Below are 21,124 nucleotides of genomic sequence, written 5' to 3' on the forward strand. Positions count from 1 at the left end.
GGATGGATGGATGGATGGATGGATGGATGGATGGATGGATGGATGGATGGATGGATGGATGGATGGATGGATGGATGGATAGATAGATAGATAGATAGATAGATAGATAGATAGATAGATAGATAGATAGATAGATAGATAGATAGATAGATAGATAGATAGATAAAATCAAATACACGTCTGAAGAGTCATCACAGTCTCCTTAGTCCTCACAGATGGGACATCAATCTACTAAGAAGCATGAAGTTACGGTCTGAAACCGAACATGACAGCACGTTAGATGAATTATCAAAAGGGACCATGACTGTTTCAAAGCTGTAAAAACAACACGGCACACATGAAAACATCTGTTGTGTATGCGCGAGTGTGTGCATTCAGGGGAGTTGGGGGGCAGAGAGCTAGTGTGTGTGTGTGTGTGTGTGTGTGTGTGTGTGTGTGTGTATAGGAGCGAGGCAAAGTGGAAAATATAGTAATTTCAGACCAAGAAAAATCACTGGAACATCATCATCTACATTTTCCAGGAGTCCCTGGGCTCCGTGCAGGCAAACACACACTCACAGATGTCCAACGTGGTCCCGTCCTGATGGGCTGCGCAATGGAGATAATTACCTTTAAATGCAGCCGTTTAAAGATAAACGAGCAATAGTAAGTAATGACGGCTTATTTCCCATCTGTCTGTGCATCGCCGTGCAACCGAGAGCCCGGTGAATGAATATCGGTGTTTTGTTTTTTTTTCCAAAACACAAATACTGGAGTGCAACTTCAAGCAACGGTGGCTGCGTCGCACGCGCGGAAAAGAAAAACAACTCGTAATTACCGAAATAAAATCCCACCAAAGCGAATTACTTCACGATAAACCGCGTCGGACGAGACACGGACTGCGAAAAGGGTGTTTGCGGACGTGCAGGTTGATTGAATCAGGACATTGACTGGGAGAAACTTCATTGTTTGGTGATTGATGGAGCAACCGTGCACAGAAACACAAAAAAAAAAAAAGAGTTACATAAGGAGTTACGGAGGACTTGAACACACAACTTCACACCTTCTACCAGAGAAATATTCCGAAAATCAACTTTTCATTCTCACGCATGCATACAAACACACACACACACACGAGCAATCGCAATGCACGCGTCAAAGGCCAAAAAAAAAAGGGTGTGAACGTTGTGCAAGCAACTTATCCCAGGTGCAAATCAAATGTTTTTGCTCTGACAAACGCCGAGCTGCGTTTCCACATTCCTGTCTATTATTATCCTTCTGTTTCATTCGAATAATTTGAGACGCCGGGCGCTGGAGAGCAGATTCGAACATTTGATACATCTGCTGTCCGTGACATACGATGCCAAGATTTTTGAAGAAGGTTAAACCGGGCTGAAAAAAAAAAAAAAAAAAAGATCCCCTCCGAAATTGCCGTTTTCGGTTCTGTTTCGTTTCGGCAAATCACATCTCGATTGGAAACTTGAAAAAAAAAAAAAAAAAAAAGACAGCTTATTAGCCGGAACGTGTGTTTTTTAGTGCTGAGTTTTACCTGCTAGCAGAAGCGCAGAGGGAAGAGCGTGACTGATGATCTTCTCTTGACGAGTTGCATCTCCTCGAGAAAGAAACGAAGAAACTCAACGTCAGCTGTATTTGACCTTTTTTTTTTTTCTTTTAAAGTCAACCTGCTAAAGTTGCATGAGCGGCACCTGGGCAGCAGTTTGGGTGCGGGTTAGCATCTTGCTAAACGGCACTTCGGCAGGAGCTCGGGAATTGGACCGTCGAATCGAATCAGGGACCTTCTGGTTGTGAGCTTAAATCCCCGATTTGCCGTCTTCCGCTATCAGCGCACAGGTTTTATTTAGTGAGCGAAAGATGCCCACATTGCCTCTGCAGATGGGGAAAAAAAAAAACAGTTTGTGCAAACATTAGCAGCGGCCAAACGTTGAATCTTAATGATTTCCATGTTTGAGCTGACATTTTCGGCTTCGAGCAGACGTCTCTATGTAACCCGACCGGATTAAATGGCGTGACATTTAGCGTTCATTTCCCCCTTAGGATAATATCTTCATAACTTTTCTGAACCCTGTGTTTCAGCTGGTTTTCACACCTATTAGTTATATTTTCCATGAGGTCATGCTGGCGTCCTGCATTTAGCGATCAAAACATTTGCTACATATTTAAATAAAAAGGTGAGCGTACTATTTATCCACCTAATGGGAGAATTTGTAAGAAAAATGCGCTCCCCGTTACAAGAATGTGGACGACGGTAGCCGGACGCGTGACTGCTTTGCGGGATTAATTAAATTGCATCACATGGAGTGGAATTAACTCAGCTCCGAACAGACATTAAGGGATGAGCCCAGACAAAAGCAGGAATTGGGTTTGATGTAAATGTAATTTATCTTCACTGTTAGCCATTTAATTGCATTTTTATTCCTCTCCCCCAGCTGCTGTTTATACTCGGAAACTCTTAATGTGGTGCGTTTTTTTTTTTCTCCCCGTTGACTCTCTTTGGGTGAGAACTCAACACCTCACCGCGCGCCATAGAAAATTTGCATTGTCGACGAGGCGCCGTTTTGCAGTCTCGTCGGACAAAGTGCAACTCACTTTCCAAAAAGAAAAGAAAAATAATAATCTTGTGCACTGTTGCAATCTTTGTAATTGTTGCATATTGAGATTACTGGTAGGGTTTGAGGAACACACAAAATAACAATGCTACTGATCCGCATCTGTTATCAGACAAGGCTTATCTTACAGCAGCTGTGTGACAGTCCATGCATTGTTTTCAGATATGACTCGTCCTTTTATTGATGCTTAGTTTGTCAAATTATGACAAAAATACACTTTACATAATCGCTTTCCTTTCGCAACGCATTGCTGTTTTGAGTAGTACATGAAGTACTGATATGCAGTCAACAGTTGCGGTTACACATCTTTTCAAAACTTCGGATTCAGAAGCGGCGGCTTTGCGACACTTTACGATCCAACTGGCTTTTCCTGTCTGACGAAAACAAGAACAAAAAAAAAAAAAGAAGGGCAGGACGGCGGGGAAACCGAACGGGAACATTGGTGTCGGCGCAGCAGTGGACCGTGCGTGTGTGCAGGCACGCACACACACATATTCACACCTGCATATGGGTCAGTAATGCTCAAACCAAGTGTTCCCTCACATGCCTGCATGTGCGCGCTCATGCATGTTGACATAGATACATACATTACCGGCAGGGCATGTGGAGACAGACAATATAGCAAGCATGCATGTCCATAGAAACCCAAAAGCGGTTAAAGCAAACACGGTACACACTTGATTCAGAGTCGCGCCTTCACACACGCACACGATATCGAATAAGCCTCAAATGAAAGAGGAAGGTGACGATGGGAAGACGTCGGAGATGCAATTTGAGATTTTGTGTTTTATCCAAAGCGATCAATTCCGGTCTTCTCGATGACAGCTCTCAGGATCTCACATCACCTGCGCGGATGATTTATGCTGCTCATTTCCTGCTATAGTCAGGATTTAATAAACATGGTGTTTGACTTCCACATCCCCCTGACACGTGAGAACGCCGATTAGCCTGAGAAATACTCAACATCCAGCTAAAAGAATGAACCGCGGGTGTGTTTTAAGGTCGGGGGTTTCACGCAGATGATCAGGATTTACGGTCTGTCGGTAATCAATATCTGATCAAGTCAGAGATCAGGCGGAAACTGGCTTTTGATATTCAGACAAGTGAGCCTGCGATGCGTCAATTTGCACTCCTGCTTTAAAGATTTGGGAGTTGCCCCATACTGCAAAGCAAAAACAGCAATAGAGGGTTGTGTGATTGCGTGTGTGTGTGTGTGTGTGTGGGTCGGTGAATGGATGGGTACGGTCGCGGGTGACGAGGAATATCGAGCAGGTCTGATACATCGGTACACCTTACCGGCAAAACATCCCGACCATGTCAGGAATGTCGAATGTTAAGTCGATCCGTCGGAATTAATAGAGAAAAGCCCGAAGCGGATGAATGACAACGGGTTGTTCTCCGTTGGTGTTGTGATCCCGTCGTCAGGAAACGACTTCAGCTGTCAAACAAAGCGGTGTTTGTGTTACGGCTCTCGGATATCTGCGTCTCCACCAGAATTCACCGCCTCTGCCCTTTTCGGCCGGCCCGTGTGTTTACGCTTGCGCGTCGTACAAAGCGACCTCGAAAGCACCGCTTCAACTGCGACGGTTTATAGCGAATTTTGCAAACGCGCTAAACAACAGCGGCTATTGGACGGTTTGGATTTTAGTCCCGCATCTGTCACGTGGAAGATATTAAGCCATCAAAACATGGCGTAATGCTTGATTATGGCATGTTATTGCATGTAACTTTGATTTGTTTGATTATTTTGTGACTATTTGTTGTCATTTTTTTATGCAGAAATGCATCAACAATAACAGAAAAACCCAAATCTGTCATTTTGAATTTTCCCTTCCATTATTCATTTTAGTGAAATCCCGATCTTTGGAACGGGCCACGAAATGCATTATCTTAAATAAAACAATCAAACAAACACGAATCTCGCACGCGCATTTTTTCCTCTATTAACAACATCAAGCAATGATGCAGTTCAAGGTCAGCTAATGTTCCTCTTACAAAACTACATCCCACACTTTCAATCTCAAATCACCGTATATTTCCACGACAGTTTGCACAGTTTTGTGTTTCTGAACATAAACATTTCAGGAGGTATTCGAGCCAAGTGGGTCTAAACCTGACCCTCGGCAACTCTCGGGCAGAAAAGTTCCAAGAACTGTCTGCTTTGACTATTGTTCTAGAAAGAACCCTCCTCGAAGGGAGCTACCAAACTCAAAAGAGGAAGACGACATTAACGGCTGAGAGTCAATCCACGTTATGCATGGCGGGAATAATAACCACGGACTATCACTTCGGTTGAGATGTTCTTATTTTCTCCATACACTGCTTCGTCATGTGAAAAGCCGCGCCATTGGCCAAAATATCCGTTCCCCTGCAAGCCCTAGTAGCTCCTCTGTGGTGTAACGGGCCAGAAGAGCTCAGAACCCCTTCGTCGATCCATTTCTCGCTGGTTCGCTCCATTTTGTCAGCACGAAAAACCAAACTGACCATGATAGAATTGACCTGCTGTTCATGGTTCCTGGTTCCGATTCATCTAAAAATGGTCTACTTTGTGAAAAGGTTCTAGGAAGTGCTAAAAGGTCCTTCAGTGTCAAAGCAGTTGTAATGAACTTCATTGCCGTCGCCTACAAGTAAACACAGCTGAAGCAGGATTTTGCGGTCCATGGTTCCTGCTTCCTATGTATCTAAAATGGCCTAGTTCATGGAAAGGTTCTGGGAACTGCAAAAAGTTCCAATAGTGCGAAAGCAGTTATAGTCAACTACATGGCCACTGCCTACTAGGAAACCAGAACTGAACCAGTTTTTTACATTCCATGGTTCCAATGCTGTCCGACACACCGAAAACAGCCGAGGTCCTGTAAAGGTTCTCGGAACTGTAAAAACCCCCCACAGTACAGAAGCGGTTGGATGAACTTCATGGTCATTGCCTACAAGTAAACAGAGCTGAAGAAGGCTTTTGGTTCCTGGTTCCTATCGACTAAAAATTGCCTCGTTCCTCATCGGGCTCATTCTTCATTGGTCCATTTCTAGACGGTTTGGTCCGTTTCCTCGGCAAGAAAACAAACCTGACCAGTGACCATTATAGAATTAAAAAATGTCACTCTCCAAGAGGTATCTGGAAACGGGCGTGGCTTATCAGTTGGTTTGAGGAACTGCGGTTCAAGATCCCTGGTTCCTATGTATCTAAAAATGGCCAAGTTCCTGAAAAGGTTCTAGGAACTGCAAAAAGTTCCTACAGTGCAAAATATCTGGACCCTCTTCAGCTGGGCGCACAGGCAACGCGTAGCAGTTCCTTCCAGTCCTCTCATTTATGGTGGAGAAAACCGCAGCACAGGCGAATTCTCCCCCCTCTCAGGAACGCCGACAGAGAAACGGCGCCTCGAGTTCCAGGATGGCGGTGAGACGTCCGCCTTGCTGCAGGTACAACCAACATCTGCGGTCAAAACGGCAGCAGGGTGTCCAATAAAGGTCCCATTTTTCCTTCTTTTACAGTGGACATTACTCAAAGTCCGTTGATCCAATCAGATGGCATATTGGAAAAAAAAAAACATATATTGTGTTTCTTACTTTCTGGAGAGGAGGATTTCATTATATGAACTCGGAGCATGAAATCACCGACGCTTTGACACTCAAACAGAAAACAAAGACAAAGTGTCTTCGTCGCTTTTGGGTTTATTTCTTAAAAGCAGCTCGAGGGAGGACGGTAGGGAGGAGGGAATTCCTCCGGCTGCGCTGTTCTGTCTGACTTTTTACTTTTACATCCTGCATTCTAAACAGCTTGTCTGGGACGGCGCATGCACGCACACATACACAAACGCACACCGCAAACACACGCATACACAGCCCTCAGCACTGCTCTGTGGGTCTTAAGTGTGCATAACATGGCAGCCATTATGCTATTAGCAGCAGCAGAGCCCTGAGGCTGGTAGGGGGTGCAAAAAAAAAAAAAAAACAGAGGTGCAACCAACGGAGCGCGGCAGAGCGAAGGAGGGCAGCAAATATTGATGAGGAAGGACGAGAGGGGGGGGTCACACAGGAAGAGCGTGAAGGATGGAATGCCTTTGCTTCGAGAGTAAACTCTCTAAAAGAAGATGGAGAACTTTGAAAAAGACCTGGAGGAAAAATGGCACCGCAACCACAGCGGGAGGACTCAAACAGATAATAGTGGGGGAACCGCTGCATGCATATCACCGCTACTGTACTTGACACGCATTAAAAAGTTCTTTCAAGCACGTTCTCTCTCTTTGAGCCCGCCCTGCCAAGCCTGATTTGGCTAATATCTGCAGATCCCCCGACTCCAAAGTCACCCCCCCGCCTCCTCCTCCCGCTCAACCCCTTCTTTTGAACTTCGCAAATAATGGACCGTTCCAACTGCTTCATTATAACATGCTAATTTCCTTTATGATTGATTAATCCAAGCTGCTCCTCTCTCTTCTCTCTGTCGCCGGCAAACCTCAGAGGCTCGGTGCACGGCGGGGACACCACGATAGGCTTATGCAAATCCTGTATCTCTTCTTCTCTATCTAACCCCCTCCCCACCACCACCACCACCACCTTTCTTCCCTCCCCAACTTCCCGTTCCCTCACTTTACCCCCCTCCCTGCATTCAGCAACCCTTTTCACAACCTCGCTATAGAAGCCCAGGGAAAAAGGCTCAGCGGCAGCAGCTGGCCGCTCTTTTCTCCAGGGCAGGTATGGAGGGGTTGGGAGGTCTCTGCATGAGTGAGCCCCGCTCCTCCAGATCCATTCAGCCCCGCTTTTACCTCCTCTATTCAACCGGACCCCTACTTTGTCAAGGAGTAAGGAAACAGAGAGCAAAAGAAGGGATCGCCCTCTTTGAACGGCGCATAGCCATACAAGCGTTCCCAAAGCTTCTACTAATGAGCTGGCCTCTGCGAAGAAAGAAGCGGGTCCGTGGTAGAGAAAAGGATTGATTAATAAAGGCTTATTCTCCTCACTGATGGAATGTCGGTCTTACGGTCATTAGCCCGCCGGCTGGTTTTGTACCGTGCATGCCTCCTTTACAATGTCTGGAGGAAGAGCTTAGCAATTAAAGCTTTTATTGAACATACAAATGCTAATGCCGCCAACTACGGCCTCAACCAGGAAGCGTAGCGGCTCTCGAACAAATCCCCGGCGTTTCCCGGTGGCTGGTTAACACACCCACAAATTAAAAAAAACACGCCGTGTGACATCGACTAAAACACCGTCTAATTGCCGCTTTGCCACAGTTAATGATACACTTCAGATAATGTAATGATGTTGAATGACTTGCTCGTAAACATATACAACAGACCCGCGGAGAGGCCGCGTGGGCCGCCATGCAGCAAATGGGTATCCGCTTACTTCAAATAAATTGAATTTTCCACCTCTGGCCCTGTGGTGTGTTTGAAGGCATAATTGAATTTAGACTGGCTGGACGGTCTGATTTCGCTGGCTAATTAAGCCACTCGGTGTGTGTGTGTGTGTGTATGTGTGTGTGTGTGTGTGTGTGTGTAGCATGGCAGGTCACATGTGGATCCAGTCATTTACATTTGAGACTTTTAATTAAGTCATTTTAAGATTCGAATGGTTGATTAGTTTGAGAATAGGTATTTTCATGAGAGGGTGAATGTTTTTAGGCAGTGACCTGCAGTCAGGTGAGGCAGGAGAGGCCGTGCCTCACTTGCAAACGCTTCATAGCATCGTAGGTCCCGAGAGAGACAGCCTGCTCAATCTGTACGCTCACGTAGTGAAACTAATGTGCACGTTACTGACGTGTTAAAAAGACAAACTGAAACACTCTCCCTTCTTCCTGACAGAGGAATCCCTATTTTTGATGGTGATGCTCTATATCAGGGGTGGGCAATTATTTTGGCTGGCCGGCCACATTTATTATATCATTTTAATGCGCGGGCCAACTAGGTATCATGTACATTGAACAAAATGAAAATTGCAATTTAAATATTTAATTTTTATGGCATTGTATTTCAACTTTAAAATCATTCATTATCATATAAACGTACCTACATTATTTGAATCATCCATACTATTACAAATTAAACAAATTAAACATTACATCCATACAAATTAAACAAAAGGAAAATAAAAGGTGTTTCTAAATTCAATATTGATTGAAGATACTTATATATATTCGAAAAAAAATAGCTTGGCGGGCCGGATAAAAAAGCAAAACGGGCCAGCTGCAAAGAGACACTAAGTGAGGCACGCAGTTCTGCTGCCTCATGGTCGGGGGCGCTAGTGATTCCAGGGATTTTTCTTGTGACTCCTCGGCTTATTCAGACGAGGGTTCATATGTTTGTAAATCTGCCGTAACGTCAACGTCACTGTTTTTATGCCTCTATAACTGACACGTGAATGAGAGGATAAATATTTTTATGTTTCCAATATCAACTGTAGATGAGAGGGTGGATGTTTTTATTTCTCTATGACATATAGATGAAAGGGTGAATATTCTTTGTGTCACCATATGACCTGCAGATGAAAGGATGAATGTTTTTATTTTATTTTTTTTATTTATTTTATTTTATTTTATTTTTTATTTTATTGTCTCAATATGTCCTGCAGATGAAAGGGAGATATTTTTACGTCTCCATGTGACGTGTTGATGAGAGGGTGAATGTTTTTATATCTATAAATGGCGTGCGGATGAGAGGGTGAATGTTTTTTGTGTCTCCATATGACCTGCAGATGAAAGGGTGAATATTCAATGTCACCATATGACCTGGACATGAAAGGGAAAATGTTTTTATGTCTTCATATGTCTTGCAGATGAAAGGGTGAATGCTTTAAAGTCACTACATGATGTGTTGATGAGAGGGTGAATGTTTTTATGTCTATAAATGGCGTCCGGAAGAGAAAGTGAATGTTTTTTGTGTCTCTATATGACATGTGAATGATAGGGTGAATGACTGTGTGTCTCCATATGACCTGCAGATGAAAGGGTGAATGTTTTTACGTCTCCATATGACGTGTTGATGAGACAGTGAATTTTTTTTGTGTCTCTATATGACATGTAGATGAAAGGGTGAATGTTTTTACGTCACCACATGACGCATTGATGAGACGGTGAATAAAATTTTATGTCTATAAATGAGGCGCGGATGAGAGGGTTGATGTTTTTTTGTGTCTCAATATGACATGTGAACGACAGGGTGAAGGTTTTTATATTTCTATATTCAAAGATTCAAAAGACGTGTTTATTGTCACATGCACGGAGTAGAAACATGTTTCCCTGTACAGTGAAATTCCTACTTTGCTATCTGATCTGCGGATCAGAAAAGTGAACAGTTGCGTGTCTCCATATGACGCATTGATGAAAGGGTGAATGATATAGGAAGCGTGAATGTGTGTGAATGTTATTGTATGTACGTCGCTTTATGCCGCTCTGTGATTGGTGACCCGTCCAGGGTGAACCCTGCCCTTCGGCCAATGACAGCAGGAATAGGCTCCGGGATAAGTGATATCAAGAATGAACGAATGAATTTTCAGATTTTGGTGTGAATAAATGTAATAAATCAGAAAGCAATGCTTGAGCACAGACGGGTCACTAGGGTCGTTCAAGTCACATAGCAATAATTATTATTCCGCCGTCACAGAAATGTGCACCGAGGAGTGTACGGGCAAAGACAAAGATTCTCGGCTGAATCGGATTCACACTAAAAACACAGAGACAAAGAGAGCTGGCAGACGTGCAACGCAGAGGTCACCTTTCAAAGAGTGCAACGAGCACATTCCTCTTGTCGCGTCAAACAAAAACCGTTCCAGGCCATCGCTTCTTTTATGAAATATTCTATTGACGAGGCTTATTAAAACAAACATAGCAAGACATACACAAGAGCGGCCCCTCCCCTTCCCCGCCTGGAAAAGAAACTGCAAGCCGACGAGCAACAGCACCGACTTTGTGCGCGCCGGAGTGAGGCCGTGAGTAATGTCGACAAAAGCAAACACCTGTTGAAAAGGTGGAAATTAACCATTTTGCCCGCAATGGCAACAATGCATACCTTCACCGCGGCCGACACCGTGGCTTTAAGCGTTAGCATAACCGACGGGGCCGAGCGGCTCCGACCACGCCTTCCTCGTGATAGAACAGGTTGGGGATGCGGTACGGTTTGTCTCTCATCGCTCGACGAAGGGGCCGCCGAGCCGGCGAGCTTTACCTGTGACGGAAACTTGGCACGGCGAAGCCCGATTCATTCTCTTCATTGGACAAACACTGATGAGAAATATAGATGTTAATGTACGCGGGGGAGTATCGACCTGGGAAACAGGTACGAACTGTTGTGTTTGGACACCTGCATGCGTGCTGGATAATAATCATAGTTTCACCGCTGCAGAGCCTTCTTCACTCAAAAAACGTAGAAAAAAAAAAAAAAAAGAGAAAAAGCTTTCACGCTCCGCAGATTGCACAAGTGACATTTTCCAGACTTCGAGCTTGGAGGCAAAACAATTGTTTGAAAGTAGACGAGTTGCATAAAAACTTCACGTGGGACAGCCTGAAGCTGTGAGATGAACAAGAGCCGTCGCTTGGATGACAGTTGGCTCGCCTTAATACACCGGACGGCAGATACATCGCTGGTTAGCCGGCCTGTCAGTCATTTGTCACGTCTAATAGCCGGTCGCATGGGAAAAATTAATACTTAGACTTGAGGTCTCAGACAAAATCGAAACCTGACTAAGAGGCCGTTCGCATTCTGGATTTTAAATGTCTCGGGATGATGATCCCGACAGGCAACTTTACTCCCATGTTAAACTTTTGCAGAATCTTACACTTCGTCCTCACCTGCTCAATTTGTTTTCAAATTCTGGCACACGATGCCTGCACTGCATGGATAGAAACCCATCTGTTGTGTATTAAAAAAGTAATATCACATTATTAATAACAAAACAAGGGGCATTTATATGCATATATGAACAATATAAGTATGGTTACTTGTTAAATTCTTGTTAAATTCTAAATAAAAGGTTTCTATGACATGCATGATATGCTTAATAACCATGCACATAAATGTTGATAATGATTATTATTATTATTATTATTTTAGTGTTATTTTCATTTGTGTTTTTTGTTGTAGTACTAAATAAAACAGTAATCAAACTGAATATTTGAGCTTTTCCTCATGACAAAAATCCGGATTTCAAAACAAAACAAAACAAAACAAAACAAAACAAAACAAAACAAAACAAAACAAAACAAAACATTTTGTAATTCAATTTACCTACTTACGAACCATTTTGAGGTAAAAAAAAATGTGTCTTTTTCCCCTTTTAGAGCAAATCACAATTCATTACAGAATGTACATTGCAAAGCAATGCGAGCCACTGTTCAAGCAGCAGACAAACGCTAAAATTGATCTGGATGTGATTTAAAAAAATAACTACCTCACGATTTCCACCCTTCTTCCGAGGACGACACGATCAAAATGAATTTTGTTAAACAAAGCTGTTTTTCTTGCATCCACAAAAAGCACGGTAAACAACATCTCCGCAGACAGTCGTTACCCAGCAAACACCAAGTGTGATATATGAATCTCTCTCCTGGTAGTAGGCAAGATGCAACCAGGCCAGATGGTAAATATTACAACCTGCCGGGGAAATCTTTCCACATGTCACTGGTGTTGGGGGTTGTCACGTACAGGAGGAGGCTCTCGAGATGTTCTTTAGATCTTGGAAAGCACTGCTTTTCCCCCGATGCCCGCCCCTTAATAGCAGCATGATGGTGCCTGTTTACGCCATCTGTGCCGCCGCGGTGTTAGAAGCGGTCATATTGCATCTAAACATATTCTTATATTTGTCTCCACCCCGATTGGATTCACCCACTCTCTCTCCCTCGTATAGGTCACGCATTTTGCCACTTAGCAGCCGATCGAGGTATTGACAGAAATGCCTTCGCCGTTCCTGCTTCCTATTAGAAAGGCATCTTCATGCTCCTGCAACACCCGTTAACCATCCGGCCCCGGCATCGCGACTTGGCGGGGTTTCACGCCTCTCCGTTTTATAGTTGATGAATAGCAGCAGCAGATGGTTTGTTATCTTTGAAGAGTCCAGGAAGACGAGCGTGATGAATCGCTCCAGGCCCATCGTGTTACTGGCACTGAAGAAAGCGACTGAAAGAGAACTTGATTCATCAACGAACCTGATAAACTATCGCGTTCGCTTTCCTCGGAGCGGCTCGAACTTCGAGGAAACGCTCGCTGCCTAAACGCCAATATGGTCGGTGTTAAAACCGTCCACGGAGACAGAAGCTCATCCGCCGCGGTCATTACTCTCTTTACAACGCACGCTTATGACAGAACCACATCCACCCGTCTCATCGGTCACATCTTCACACGACGGCGCTCGGAAAGACGGGTTGAAGGCGTTAGGAGCGGACGGTTATGGTCGGTTAATGCTTTCCTTACAATGCGAATTATTTGCGCGGCCTCCCTTTTTCACGGCTTGTAAATCCTTCGGTGAGAACGGTGCCATGTGAACGCCGGAGATGGAAGGAGGACGCGCATGCGCCGCTTACTGCTATATATGGCAAAAATATCATATGAGCCATGAGGAAACTGTAGATCCCCAATGTGGCAGAGTAACTAAAAATTATTCTTTTTATTTATTCATCGTCCATACTGCTTATTCTGCATTCTATCTGAACTTTCATTGGACGAGAGGCGGGTTTCACCTTGCAAATCGACACATACAGCATTCAGTGTGGCACCGGACTCCTATCTCATATGTGCGCAAATAAATGCCTAGGTTGAAACAATAAAAGCAAAAGAACTGAAATAAAATATACCGATAAACTGAGCGGCCATGGGAAGTATTATAAATTTTGTGAACCCATCTGGGAGAGATTAAAATCTTGTGTTCGTTCAGGCGGGGGGTTTCTACAGGAAGGAACATGAACTGAATAAAATTAAAAACTACAACCGTGTTCATAGCGGATTTACTTGACGGAAAAAGTCTATCGGTTTTGAATCATTACAAATTACTCCTCTCCAATTCAGAATATGAGGTTGCTTGGAAGCCAACTTAAAATACATGGAAGTAGTTGTTGGATGCAAAACAGCAATGTCACAAATTTTCTCTTATATGTTCCAGAGCACGACAATAACAATTAAAATGATTCAAGACACGACAGGAACAGTTTGTTCATGTATGGTTCGTTTTTTAGGGAATGGGTTTGAGATTTTTTTTTTTTCATTTTTTTCACTACTCCTTTCACAACCATGATCAGGCTGCTTCATGAATGATGGGGCAACCTGTGTGCAACGGCCAAATGTGATTTCTTTATTGTAGCTGTTTGAATAATGATAATAATAATAATAATAATAATAATAATAATAATAATAATAATAATAATAAAAAGGTCAAATCAAATAAAAATAAAAATAAAAATAAAAATAAAATAATGACAGCCCATTTGGAGTGTCAACGCACTCCAGATTCTTCCCACAGTCCGAAAGCATGCAGGAGGTTCATTAGAGGCCCTAAATTTCCTTAATTTGTCAAATGAGAGTGTGAATGTCTGTATCAATGGCCTTGTGATCAATTTCCCCCTTTCGTCCAGTGACAGCTGGGATAGGCAACCCTCAGCACGGATTATATATGAATAAAATAAATAAATAGATTAAAAAATAAAATAAAATAAAATAAAATAAAATAAAATAAAATAAAATAAAATAAAATAAAATAAAATAAAACAAAATAATCACCTCTGCATGGCCCATTTCATTTTGTTGTCGTAGTCTGGTATGCACTAAATAGTCTACTGTTGAAACTTGGCTGTAACGCCAGCGATACCTCGCCTGGCTCTGCCCTCAGGCTGTCTGCTGAGTCATTGCCAGTTCTCCGGGGCTCTGCGCCTGCATGCAAGCCCAAAGACTACATGTTGCTCAGATAGTGAGCAAATAATTTGATTTGACTTAACTTAACATTTACATGAGTGTAGAAGCAATATGAGATCCTTCCCTGATCTACTTGTAGAGATGTAGGTTTTTTTTTTTTACTTTTAGAGTAATGGGAAGAGAGCTTATGAGAGCTTAACATCTTATGAGAGTATTTGACCCTAAAATGTCAAGAAGAAAAAAAGGAATTTTAACAAAAGCTATCTCCCACTTTTAGATTTGCCTCCAAGAAACATTCTCAAAGAGGTTCATATTAAATCAGATCATCCAAAAAAGCATCTCAGAATTCAGACTTTTCCTGCAAGGCACACAAAAAAAATACTATTTTGCATCTGTGACAAAGATTAAATAGAGCTTTAACAGATTCCTGAGGCAAACTGAATGCACAAATACATTTATACTCAAACGCTTGTGCATCATGTTGGGAATAAAAATCTAATTTGTCAAACACGCATTTATTTTAACAAAGTAGCACATTTCCTTTGTTGAAGTAGTAAGTTCTTGTCCTCTCCGCATTCAAAATACCCATAATCAGATAACCGACTGTTCTTCCAGGGTCTTACACTCTTACAGAGCCGCTTTCACACCTTCACACTCGCACACCAATGGCGGCACAGTCGTCACGAAAAGCGCTAACCATGCCATCGGGAGCATCTTGAGGTTCGGCGTCTTGCCCGAGGACATCTCAGCACGCTGACACCAAAACCCGGGAATCGAATCGTCAACACTCCGATTGGAGGGACGCCTGTTCTACTGAATGACCTACAGTCACTAAGCCACTCAGCTTGTTGTTGGATCTTGTGAAAATTGATTTGAATGGTTTTAAAAATTAAAAAAATAATAACAACATCGGATTCCAAAAGCTGTCAAGCACACCTCTTACGCCTAATCAGGGGTGAGTTCAAACCTTAAGTTATTTGTGTACGGAGTCATCCGAAGCTGGCTGTCCACCAAATAAATCACATTAAAAAGACGTGTCAACAGCCTTCTCAAAATAGACCCCCCCACTAAAGTACCTGGTGCATCTGTCAAAGGAACATCAAAATTAAGGGTTGAGCATATTTGGGACAGCTGTGGGTGGAGGCCCCCCGTTAAAAATTGTCCCGGGTATATTTACAGATACAGAAGACCTATAAGAAAAGTCACTGAAATTCAAAGGAATCGCCATTTCAGTGGGATAGCAAATGTTCTATGCAGATGACGCGGGACAAAAAATTTCAAAAATATCCCCCGTCCTGTCTGTTATGAATTGTCCTGGAGATATTTACAGGTACAGAAGTCCAAAAAGAAAAGTCAGTGAAAATTCGAATGAATCGCTATGTCCGTGGGATAGGAAAAGATTCTATGCGGATGACGCTGGATAAAGGGTATGAAATAAAGCAATAATTTTTAGTTTAGATTAAATTACCGCTTAACTTTTCTACCAAAGTGTAGCTAAACATTTTATATATTTAAACTATTATGACTTCATTCATCCAAAGAAAAGCATTGTATTGAAAAGTTCATATTTCTCGATACCCTTATCAGCCATCACTTGTTTTTATTTTATTAAAGCGATCCCGTTCTGCCAAACAAGCCTCGTCTTTCACAATAGCAAGATTTCCGCGCAGACAAGAGAAACTGTTTGTTCTCTTACACTCGGTTTTCCACCACCAATGAAGTCATGTTTTGACAGGGTCTCATTTCTTAGATATTTTCCTCACTTCTGAGAGCTGGAGGCCTCACCTGTGGCCTACTGTACTTGCACGCACACACACACACACGATGCAACGTGAAACCTTCGCTTATTCAGCGTAGGAGGAACGAGGAACTGTGCCACTAAACTGCCTGCAGTGCTGCAGGTGTGAATATCTGTGTCCCCGCGACCGTGATTAATAGCAATGAAATCCGGGACTTCTCCCAACACGAAGCAATCACAATAGCTCTGACAGAGTCAATCAATAAGGTCTGTCAGTGCCAGGAACAAAGTGTGATGCGAAAAAGTATTGGCGGGGCCCGCTGGGCTGACAAGGCCGCTGATTTATCACAGATGTGCATTTTTGAGAAAACTGATGAACATGACTTCAATATTTGGGATAAGGAATTTGGCGCTATCGTGTAGCTCAAACGGTGGAAAGGTTCAGCCCCGGATGCGGCGAATGCACGGGTGTGGGCGTGCCGGCGAGCACACGCACCTGGTTTGCACACGAGCACGCAAAGTATATACGAATATACGCACACAAACAACAACTACAATGACAAATTCTACTATTTTCCTCAATAGCAAATATCCAATATGCAATACCGATATAGTGCGCTAACATGGAACTATATATTTACTTGTTTATATACACTGGTGCATTTCTTAATTTTATTTTTCACATTGATTTTTACCTATTTTCTTATATTGATGCTTATATTTTTTTTTAATGTTGAACCCTTTGTGTAGGAACTGCTGCTGTAGCAAAAAAGCAATTTCCCCTGGGGGATAAATAATGTAATTTTGATCTGACCTGACCTGATCTGATGTGGCGTCCACCGTTACGTCATTGTACTTTTGTTATTTTCTCTCAAATTCCCTTACACTATTTTGTAATGGATAAAAACACGACATGGCATCAAGCTGCAAGCAATCCTAACCCCACATTCACACAAAAAACCCATGTTTCAAATTTACAATATGAGATTTAGAAGAAAGAATAACTACAAGGATAACACCCACTAAAGTATATCATTGACAATGACCATTTTAAATGCGGTTGTTCATGCAGATTGGTGAAAACAGTCCTGGACCCCCAGCTTGTGGACAGGTTTGTTTAGAAATGTATTAATTTGTTTCACAAACTTTTGTAGTTTGCCTAAATATATTTAGGAAGTAAATGAAACGTTAGATGAATGGAACGGAAGGGTAAGCGTGCACGTAGCTTTGACCAGCAAGGATGTTTTGGTCCATTTGTCCATCAAATACAAGTTAATGGAGGCTTGTAGCACAGAAGAAAACAGTGAATTAAAACAACAAAGTCATGAATTAGTAATCCCATCAGTTTTTGGAGTTTGCCCCTTTTTTTTGCTGATTTCTTTTCTGCCATACATGTTGGTTGAGACAGGTGGTATTTACCCTAAAACATCATTCTATCCCCATCTCCTGTCAACTGACACGCAACTGTGTATAACTACGGCACAAACATTTGAAGAAAGTTAGTCTGTTTTATACATTATTGTTATTATTGCATCATCATCACACTAAAATAATAATCATGGTACTAATAATATGTGCATAATAATAATAATAGTTCTTATCATATTATCATTCATAATAAATATTATAACAGAGTTATTATATAAATATTTTTGTGCCACTACTTGTTATGATTATTTTGATAATCATCATCATAACAATGGCCCCTGCAATTGCATTCCTGCGATAATTATTATCAATAGGGCAATAATAATGATAAGGACAATTATTACTATCATTATTTAAATTGTTGTGCATGGTTATTAAGCTTATCATGGATTTCATAGAAACCAGTATTTCAGAATTTAACAAGACTTTAACATGTAACCATATTGTTATTATTATAACTCCAATTTTATTTTTTCTCTTGCGTGTAGAGTTTACAACTTGACCTGATATTTTTGTTTTTAAACAGTGCGGCCATTCGGGGCCAGAGTAAATAGTAGACGTTCGTATGTGAAAAGGCCTTTAAACGCTTCATCCTATTTTTTATTCCCCGCAATTGGAAAGAAACGCTGGAATTAAACGTCCACCGTGTTGCCTGCGGCGGCGGCGGGCTCTTTAAGAAGCAGTGAGAGTGACTGAGAGGAGGTGCTGTTTGGGGTTTCACACCCCGGGGTGGGAAACATAGGCGGGCGCTGCCGCCGCTGACTGACAGACGCTCAAAGAACCTCCGAACCCGCGGTGCTCCAAGGAGCCGCGGCAACCAATCAGACGCCGGTTTGAGCCGCCTCTCGGCCCGCCGTGACCAATCAGCGAGAGCCGGGGGCGGATCCTCGGACTCGCTGTTGTGCTACCAACGTGGGACTACGGGCGATCCAGCTCGGAGGAGAAGAAAAAAAAAAGAAGAAAAAAAAAAGTAACTGAAAGGAGAAAACTCACGGCGGTGGAGCAGAAGGAGGGGGATTCATCTGGATATTAATCGGATTGAGGAGATCGTGCGGCCGCAGTCCGCAGCTGCTAAGCCCCGGGCTGACTTCTCTATCGGACCGGAGCGTCACCGCGGAGTCGGACTCACTCGGCCGGAGGTGTTGAAGCGCGTCGGGAGGCGAGACGACACGCAGCGCCGGGCTCCGCTCCCCCTCCCCCCCGGACCCCTGCATCTCTCCGGGGGACACACACGGCGCGGGACGTGTTTCTGGACGGCTCTTCGGCGTGACCTGTCCCGCTTCTCCCCCTCTCCTCCTCCTCCTCCTCCCGCCGGGTCCCCCGCCCCCGCCGCCTCCGGACGCGCTCCGTCCCCATGTCTCTCGCGTGTTTTCGGGGGCGCGTCTCCAAAATCACCGGCCTCACGTAGGATGTAGCGCCGGGGGAGCTCCATGGACAAAAACGCTGCAAACTTCTTCACTTTTATATTATTGTTATTTCTATTCTATCCCGCGACTTTTTTGATTTAAACGCCCGCGGGGGAAACACACACACACACACACAAAGTGGGTCCGGGAACTTGCGTCCTGAGTGAGTGCCCGGGGATGGGACGCTCTCCGCGGCCGCACATGTGCTCCTGCTAGCCGGCCAAGGAGAGTCGGATCCCGCGGAGGGCGGCGGGACCCCCCCCAGTTTTTTGCGGGTACGAAGAAGGAGTGAGGTTGGGGGGGGGGGGGAACGCTCAAACACTCTTATTAAAACTGGATACAAGATGGCGGCGTCCCGGGGACGATCCGGACGCGTTTCCCGGGGTGTTTTGTATCTGGTGCTGTCTCTGGGGCTCCTCGCACGCCGGGGGTCCGCAGCGGCCCTGAACTGTACCTGCCGCGGGGAGCGGGTGGACTGCAGCGGGCTGGAGCTGACAGCTGCGCCCCTGGACCTCCCCATCGGGACTGTCTCTTTGTAAGTAAAATTGTTTTTTTTTTTTTTTTTTTTAAATCTATTCACCAGCAAACAGAATGATATATCAGTTGACATATCTATTTATTTTTTTAAAATATTTATTAATATTATTATTTACTGTTTTTTTTTTTAATTTTTATTTTTTTTCCTCATTTGTCTCCGGGTTGCTCGGTCACCTGCAGCGGGATCCGGCTGTCACTTTTGCACCCACAAATCTAAAACGTTTTGCAAGCCTCCTGTTGCTTCATCGGAATCCATCGGACACCCCCCTCTCCTCCTCCTCCTCCTCCTCCTCTTCTTCCTTCTCCTCTGCACTTACTAGTGGGGTAGCACTTGTTGCTCCTGCATCACTTTATTTGATAACCCGGGCCGGATTTAGCTTTCTGGGATTTACTGTCTTTAATTGCAACGCCGACCGGGGCCGCTTTCTATTTCCGACCCGCACCTTCGAGACACCCGGCCCGCTGCAGGGGCTCCGGAGGAGGGGTGCAGGCAAACCTCCTCTGGCCCTCAGTGCAGCTGGTGCTGGAGGCTGGGAGTCCAAAATAGAAAGGACGGCTTTTAAAATCAATTCTAATTTAGAAAATGGGATAAAAATCAGGTTTCAATGCACTTAAAGTACCTGTAAATACAATTTATAAATAGTTACTTAAGTTATAATTACAAGTTAATGTGTTTTGAAGTTGCAGGTCAGCACTTTTAATCAGGTGCTGTTTGTCTTTCCTGCAACTGACTTGAACCTTCCGGGTCACGGCGAGTAAACATCCGGATTATTTGGCATTTGGCGAGATTTATCTCAAGCGCAGCCCAATCCCCGTTGTTTCTATTGTTAGCTGTGGCTTGCAAATTAGATTTTGTGCAAATGAATGTGTCACGCAGGATGAGACTTGACAACAGACCACCAGTTCTGTTTTTTTTTTTTTTTTTTTTTGGGGAGGAAATTGGCCAATTTGCAGTGTTTCCGCAGAACGTCCTCAAGTGTTTTGGGGAAATCAGCACTTATCATGCTGAATGACACGACTGACACACGGACAAAAAAACTACTCTTCTCCGTCCCTCGCGGTCGACGGTCCGTTCCCAAGTCCCCCAGGAACTCTCGAGGATCGAATCCTCTGTGATGTTTTTTTTTTCCCCCCCCGTGGCGTTCCAGAGTTTTCATCATCTGCTTGTGTGCACACGAGGTTAAAGAGCAAAGACTCCTCGGGCTCCCGTGTTTCCCCCGCGTCCGTCAGTTCGTCTTCTCCCCGGGGAAGCGAGGAATGCGACTTTTTTCCTTAAAAAAAGTCTCCCGCGGTCGTGCATAACAACACTTCTTCGCGGGCCGTGAAGCGTCACTCGGCCAGATTCAAGTGCGGCCACTGTTAATCGTACCTGCGTGCAAAAAACACACACCCCGTCTTCCTGTGCAACAACACAAGTGACCCGTTTGGATTAAACGTTTGGGCTTCTGTCAAGGTGCTTGAGCCCTTTTCTCCCTCCCGACTCTCCTTCTGTTATCTCGGGCTTATCTGCTCAGATTTATAGACTGGCAGTCTTGTTGTTTTCAAAGGGAATGGCTTTATGGCTGTGAATTATTGTTAAAA

The 21,124-nt window shown here is 43.8% G+C and overlaps 1 protein-coding gene and 1 long non-coding RNA gene across 4 annotated transcripts in view; one reads left to right on the plus strand and one right to left on the minus strand.

Moving 5' to 3' along the window:
* The window catches only part of LOC147222344 (uncharacterized), a 58,410-nt gene extending 45,349 nt beyond the window's left edge, over positions 1 to 13,061 (minus strand). The window contains exons 1-2 of one of the 2 annotated variants that reach the window (XR_015107802.1): positions 13,004 to 13,061; positions 1,529 to 1,591 (exon numbers count right to left, since the gene is read on the minus strand). This is a non-coding gene — a long non-coding RNA (uncharacterized LOC147222344). Of the gene's footprint in view, positions 1 to 1,528; positions 1,592 to 1,685; positions 1,861 to 13,003 lie in introns of those variants that run through there. The other variant, XR_015107803.1, reaches the window with a different exon arrangement.
* A 5,428-nt stretch (positions 13,062 to 18,489) lies between these two features.
* The window catches only part of lrig1 (leucine-rich repeats and immunoglobulin-like domains 1), a 36,667-nt gene continuing 34,032 nt past the window's right edge, over positions 18,490 to 21,124 (plus strand). For both annotated transcript variants that reach the window (XM_086168731.1, XM_086168732.1), the window contains exon 1: positions 18,490 to 19,541. In XM_086168731.1, the coding sequence (XP_086024857.1) occupies positions 19,351 to 19,541 (191 nt within the window). In that variant the 5' untranslated portion in view covers positions 18,490 to 19,350. The remainder of the gene's footprint in view (positions 19,542 to 21,124) is intronic.

The sequence above is a fragment of the Fistularia commersonii genome, chromosome 21 (genome assembly GCF_037954325.1).
Source record: "Fistularia commersonii isolate RoL2024-O1a breed Wild chromosome 21, RoL_Fcom_v1.0, whole genome shotgun sequence".
Classification (NCBI taxonomy): domain Eukaryota; kingdom Metazoa; phylum Chordata; class Actinopteri; order Syngnathiformes; family Fistulariidae; genus Fistularia; species Fistularia commersonii.